Genomic DNA, 7,203 nt, shown 5'->3' with positions numbered 1-7,203 from the left:
CGAAATCTTTGTTTAAAGTAAGGAACCCATAAATGGCCATGAAAAAAAAAAAAAGATTATTTTCAGGCGTATTTTGATATAATGTTTTACAAACCAAAGTTCTATAGATCACTATAAGTCGTTACATACACAGTAACATTATATATATCTTACAAATGCCTGATTTAAGTAGCGTTTCGACCGAAACTTTGTTGGGTATATTCCCGACCGACCTGACGAGGTCTGATATATTAAGCGAAAGGCTTCGTCACCGGCGTCATGTAAATGCAAAGGGTTGATTGTTGATATTGTTGTTGTACATGCAAAGGGTTGATTGTTAATATTGTTGTTAAGCACAAATTATAAACAATGGGCTATCTGCGCTGTGCCCACCACGGGTATCGACACCCGGGTTTTTAGCGTTATAAGCCACATGAAAAGTGTGCAGTTAGAATAGTATTATGTTTTCCTTATGGGGTGTCTGTATAGACCTAATATAATAATATTTCTTATTTTTTTCAGTCTTATTGTGGTGTAATATCACACAAACGTCTGTTCTATCAGACTTGATAAGGTACAATATTTTCGTTCTATTTTTAAAGCAAAGCTCACAATGGGTTATCTGCACTTTGTCCACCGCGGGGAATCGAACTCTGAATTTTAGCATAGTAAGTCCATAAACTAAGAGTTGGCCCACCGACGGATTAAAATATATTAAAGATTAAAACATGTATCTAACACAAAATAAACAGGCGCATTTCACACTATTCGAATTGAACATGCCAAAAACTTTTAAACATCATCGTCTCATGATCCGAAAAGGATACTAAATACCATTATGTCATGACTCGAAAAAGTAAAAACATCGTGTTGTCGTTGTCAAAAGGTAATTCAAAACATCGTGTTGTTATGGCTCGAAAAGCACGCAAAACTTCATCATTTCATGGACCAAAATAAATAAAACAAGTCATCATGTAATGGTCTAAAGTAAAAACAAAATGCCACCATGTCATGTCACGAAACAAATAAAAACGTCATGTTGTCTTGGCTCAAAAGGATCATAAAATATAATCATACCATGTTCCAAAAAATATATCATCTTGTCAGAGCTCAAAATGAAAACAAAACCTCATAATTTCATTGTCCAAAAACATCACGATGTCATGGTCTGAAAGGATAAAACATGGTCAGGAAGGGAAACAAAATTTCATCATGTCTTGATCCGACAAACGTCATCAGGTCATTACCAGAAATTCATGGAAAATGTTGTTATGGACAGAAAGTGTGACAAAACATCATATTGTAACGTTCAAAAGCATTACAAAACATCTTGTCGTGGCCAGAATGTGATGGAAAATGTTGTCATTGACAGAAAGTTTTACAAAACATCATATCGTGGCCAGAATGTAATGGAAAATGTTGTCATTGACAGAAATATTTACAAACACAATGTTAACATGGTCCAAAAGTATTACAAAACATCTTGTCGTGGCCAGAATGTAATGGAAAATGTTGTCATTGACAGAAAGTTTTACAAAACATCACCTCGTGGCCAGAATGTAATGGAAAATGTTGTCATTGACAGAAATGTTTACAAACACAATTTTAACATGGTCCAAAAGTATTACAAAACATCTTGTCGTGGCCAGAATGTAATGGAAAATGTTGTCATTGACAGAAAGTTTTACAAAAGTATCAAAAAATATTTTTTTTATCACCAGAATGTCATAGAAAATGTTGTCATGGACAGAAAGTGTGACAAAACATAATACTGTAACGGTCCAAAAGCATCACAAAACTTCTTTTTATCACCAGAAAGTAATGAAAAATGTTGAAAGAAAGTTTTACAAAGCATCATACTTTCATGATCCAAAAGTATTACAATGCATCTTGGCATGGCTAGAAAGTAAATGAAAATGTTGTCATGGTCAGAAAGTTTTGCAAAATATAGTATTTTCATGGTCAAAAAGTATTACAAAACAACTTGCCATGGCCAGAAAATAATTAGAAATGTTGTCGTTGACAGAAAGTGTTACAAAACGTCATATCGTCTTGGTCCAAAAGTATCCCAAAACATCATGTCATGATCGGAAAGTAATGTAAACTGTTGTCATGGACAGCAAGTATTACAAAACATCATATTGTCATGGACACCAAGTATTGCAAAACATTATATTTTCATGGACAGAAAGTATTATACTATACCATATTCTTACGACATGAAAAAAATGCTACCCATAAACTTGGATACAATTTGAGTAGTAAACATTAGCGGCTGTTATCACTCAATAAACTCTTGGATACAATTTGAGTAGTAAACATTAGCGGCTGTTATCACTCAATAAACTTTTTACTACGGAGACAACAAGACAAATAATTACTTCTCATTAAATTAATGTGTTAAGCCGGTTTATATTAAAACTGATACAAGTATCATCTGACACTTTTAACACTAATGCTTTGATTGAAAGTTAGGGTTGTAAACATTAAAGCTGATGACACTAAAATGGTACTTTAGTAGGATGGTAAAAAAACAGAAATGGATTTTTTTGTTGTTGTTTTTCATTTGATACCTAAAATATTGTTGCATGTTTTAAGAGACAATTTGAGAAATAGTTGATGAACTTCTTAATTTATCAGAAAATGGTACGAGAGTAAAAATCTAGATAATTTAAGAAACCTAAGATAACCATTATAAACATTAAAACTCACATTGTAGCCGCTTGGCTCACTGGGACCCCACCATTGGAAGTCAAACCTACTGTTATCTGACCAACCGTAATTGTTGTTATTCTCCAACTGAGTAAGTCCAATCCAGGCGGCGCTCTTGTGTGGTCCCATTAGAGCAGTCAAAAACACTTAAAATGCAAAGAATGTAGACATTACTTTTTACATTAGTTACACTACTATTCTTCGTCCAATTTTCAGTATTTTATATTTGTTAAAAAGCCTCACCTGATTGGAGTTTCGCCACAACATGCTAGCAAATATATTGAAATATACTTGAGCTTATCTGTTTATCCGCCTTAATAATAATTAAGTTACTTTTTGTTTTTACTGTTTCACTAGAAATAGTATTTTAACTACAAAATAATGGAACTAATAACTATGGCGTAAATGTAACTGCAGAAATACAAAAATTATTTTAAGAGTTTAATGTGACCACGAGGAGGATCATAAAACAAAAAAAAACATTGAGTTATTGTTTTCTTAGAGTATAACAGAATTTCTAAGCTATTAATCTACACTAAACCTAATCTAAAGAACTGATAAATCCAAAGAAACATCATAGCGTTTGTTTAAAATAATATCCACGCGAATACAAAAGCGAATATTTAACAAAATGATATTTTTTACTGATCATGAATTCTTAAAACAGTTTTTAGAATTTAATAGATATTTCTGGTACTGATTCTATAAAAATAATTCTCTCACAGACATTAACAGTAGAAAGCATAAATTCCAAGTATTAAAAATTTCAAAAGTATGACACAACGAACAAATGTTTTAACGTTATTATGCGTAATGTTTTGAAAATAAGTGGAATGACTGAAAAACAGAACTAGTTTTTTAAGAAATATTTCCTACTCTGCTCTCCTAAACTGTGGATGGACGCAAGATCGTGATTGTCTCCTATATCTCTGCATGTTTTAAGAGCAGTTCGCCATGGTAACTTTGTAACTTCTGAATCTCCTCGAAACTGAAAGCATTTGTCTCCTGCGGAAAAAAATTTAAAATAATATGATATGCTTACAATAAGGTCTGAAAGACATAAAAGATAATAGAGTAAAAGAAAACACTTGCTTACTATATCACCAATGGTATAAAGAGTGTCCCAGAATATATATACCAAAAAAACAAAGTTGATTAACTTTTTGATTATTTGAGATAACAACAAAATTCAAAACAAAATATCTTCTGAAGATATGAATGTGTTTATTGAAGTTAATTATTAATGTTATGACTAACATTATTTGTCCTTATTTTTTATGAATGTGTTTTATTTCATATTTCAGAACTGACCCTGTTTTTGGGTACAATGGCAACTCATGAAAAGGTTCCCCGAATTCATCCCTTTGGACTTTTATCTTTGGGGCTTTTAATACAAAAGTCTACGATAACAAACCAAGGGGGGTCTTGAGAAAATGAAACTTCGTATCCGCGATGCTGTCTTATCCATCCCTACAATTGTGTTGGAAAATGTTTTATAATTTGAACGCAGAATTAAATTGACTATAACTAATGATGGAAGACATGTAAAAGCCTTTTTGGTATATTTATTTTGGGATTTTGGGGACACCCTGTATTTTGTTGATATAGGCATCTAACATTAAGAGCAGAATTATTTATTTGTTGGTTGATTCAAATCTTCAGTCTTGGTGTACGTCTGTTTGTGAACTGACACCTCTTCTGCTATTACACTTTTGAATCCTCCCGTACTGCAGCAGTAAAAGTAGACTATTTTGAACTCCCATCAACACATTGACTTGTTAAATGACCCGTATCAGACATCAAAAGATAAAGTTTAAACTAAATGTCGCCAGTGTGAAAAAAGTGACTGAAGTGTGATCTGTTAATTAAAGAATATATCTTTAACATCAAAAAGCAAAATGTTCCAATAACTGAAAATATATATATTTCTCACAAGAAAACGATCATAATCTCTGGATATAACAAAAATAATAGCTTTATTACCCTTGAAGTCTATTAATTACCACCCACCGTAAGCCGACCAGTCTTTGGGACAGTTTCCAGGCATAGGTGTAGGATTTGGTGTTGGTCTCGGAGATGGACCCACATTGTTCAGTCTTTTGCAGATATAACCATCAACATTTTTTTGGCAATTTCCATCCTTCCATTTACCTGAAGAAAAGGGACTTATACAATTAAAAATAGATAAACTACAATTTATTAATAGCAATTGATAATCCAATTTTCCTCTCTGATATATTGTTACGCATTTGCTTGTTTATTAATTTCCCGTAGAAATTCTTTCCGAGAAACTTCAGTGATACAAGTCCTTTCTTAATTAAAACTAGTTTATTCTTTCTCGATACAACTTTGATATACACAGAATTTCCACAGTCACTTTAACTTAACTACTTTTATAAAAAACGCTATAATTCACAACGATTCACACACTTTACTTACGGTGCTACTGTTCGCTTGACTCAGTTATTTCTCTTCAATCTATCTCCGACTTATATACTAAAAAAAGAGGACGTCTAGCAAACGCTGGGACATTCATGAGGTTCCCCAATCTTTCTAGAAACTCCAGCGCTCATGCTCCCAGTGTCACGTGACGTCCGCTGTCGTAACACTACCCCTTCCTTAGTATTGTTCGTCCTGAACAATAGCCACTTACATTAAACCAAAAGATAATTAACAATAAATTTGAATATACAGAATTTACAAACACAAAATTAAAATTCAACAAAGTCTCTTAATTCTATGGGACGTATCTTCTTCCGTACTGGTCTCCATCTCGTTGGCTTTTGCTTCACGTGAGGTTCATCTGTTCCATCGGGAATTGTCCTATCATCGGTAACAGTCACATCAGTGGTAGTAACTTCTTTAGCGGGATCATTGTTTTCCTTCTCAAAACCGGATAAAGTTTCTTTTTCAACAGTAGCTTTTCCAGGTGACACGTCTTCACCAGCGTCATTTGTTCTGTTGAAGTGTTTTAAATGAAATGTCCTTACCTCGCCGACCACATTTTATTCGGAAAGTCACGTCTGAGAGACGATCCACTATGTCATATGTGCCTTCCCATGGAGAAGACAACTTAGGAAACTTTCCTTTGGTCTTCCTGGGATTATACAACCACACCTTGTCTCCAGGTGCAAAGCTGACTTCAGTACATCTCTTATCATAACATAGCTTCATGGAATCAGAAGACGTTTCCAAGTTTCAATGCACTTGATGGTGAATATCATCCATCTTTTCAGATAACACTTTCACGAACTTTGGCACATTTTCAGGCAACTCTTCGTAAGGTGAGCATCCTGTTACCAGGTCCACTGCCAATCGAAGTTCCCGACCAAACATCAGCTTTGCCAGAGTGTATCCAGTGGCTTCATGTTCTGCTGTTCTATAGGTCATCAACAGTGGTGGGAGTAAAACATCCCAGTCATTTTGGCGGCTATTACAAAACTTTTCTACCATCCCATGAGACTGAGGGTAATGTGGCGTTGTCCTGGGATTTCGTATGCCAAACAACTTGCAGCATTCATGGAACACAGCTGATTCAAAGTTACGGCCTTGATCCGAATGCAGTTTGTATGGCATACCAAATCTGAAGAAGAAATCACTAATAGCCAAAGCCACAGTTGTAGCTTCCTGATTTGGTATTGCATATGCCTCAGGCCACTTGGTGAAATAATCCATCACCATACAAATGCATCTGTTTCCAGCACGAGTTTGGGACAAAGGACCAGCAATGTCAATGGCTACTCTTTCCATTCCTGCACCATTTTTCCACATCTTGCCTCATCCAGTAACATCTCAGCCGTAGGTGACTCAATGTCTTCTTAACTCCGAGATGTCCTAATGTTAAACTTTCATGGGATTGACGCAGCACAACTTCCCATAACTTTCTCGGTATAACTGTTTGCCAGGTCGTCTCTTTCCCATCTGCAGTTTCCCATCTCCAGACAAGACTACTATCTTCAAGTTTCAACTGGTCCCATTGTGCCGAATAGTTCTTTGTCACAGGGCTTAAGCTAGACACCTTCTCTCAAGCAGGGCGCAAAACACTTACTTGTAGAAAATCAATTATTGGCTTCAAATCTTGGTCTTTCTCCTGCTCTGCTTTAATATCTATACTTGGTTCCACTTCACCACCATCATCAACTCCTTCAGTCACTTTGACTTCAGCTTGATGGCACCTAGTTAGTCCAACCTTTCTTTTAACACTTATCAGAACTTGGTCTTTATTGTTCCCAAACATCATTTTATCAAAGTTAACTACACACTTCCTCGGTGCTAAGTAGTCCACCCCTAATATGTATGGGACTTCATTGTCAGCCAAGTATACTTTGTGTCTGTCCTTTATGCCCATGAGCTCAACAGTAACACACACTGGTCCTCACAACCTTGCATAATGTCCTATCACACCACAGAGCTTCTGTATCGCTTCTGGTACTCCTTTATGATCTAACACACTGATACTCACAAGGGTTTGCTGATATGCAGAACCTATGACAAAGCTGCACTTGTGGCCAT

The 7,203-nt window shown here is 35.2% G+C and overlaps 1 protein-coding gene across 1 annotated transcript in view; it reads right to left on the bottom strand.

Moving 5' to 3' along the window:
• The window catches only part of LOC111088930 (macrophage mannose receptor 1-like), a 74,120-nt gene that overhangs the window by 41,869 nt on the left and 25,048 nt on the right, over window positions 1-7,203 (bottom strand). Inside the window, exons 4-6 of the mRNA XM_022400278.1 lie at window positions 4,702-4,842; window positions 3,568-3,696; window positions 2,692-2,837 (exon numbers count right to left, since the gene is read on the bottom strand). Coding sequence (XP_022255986.1) covers window positions 2,692-2,837; window positions 3,568-3,696; window positions 4,702-4,842 — 416 coding nt within the window. The remainder of the gene's footprint in view (window positions 1-2,691; window positions 2,838-3,567; window positions 3,697-4,701; window positions 4,843-7,203) is intronic.

The sequence above is a fragment of the Limulus polyphemus genome, unplaced genomic scaffold (genome assembly GCF_000517525.1).
Source record: "Limulus polyphemus unplaced genomic scaffold, Limulus_polyphemus-2.1.2 Scaffold4773, whole genome shotgun sequence".
In the NCBI taxonomy this organism is placed as follows: domain Eukaryota; kingdom Metazoa; phylum Arthropoda; class Merostomata; order Xiphosura; family Limulidae; genus Limulus; species Limulus polyphemus.
Note: the sequence above shows the minus strand (reverse complement) of the source record. Positions and strands in the feature narration are given on the sequence as shown.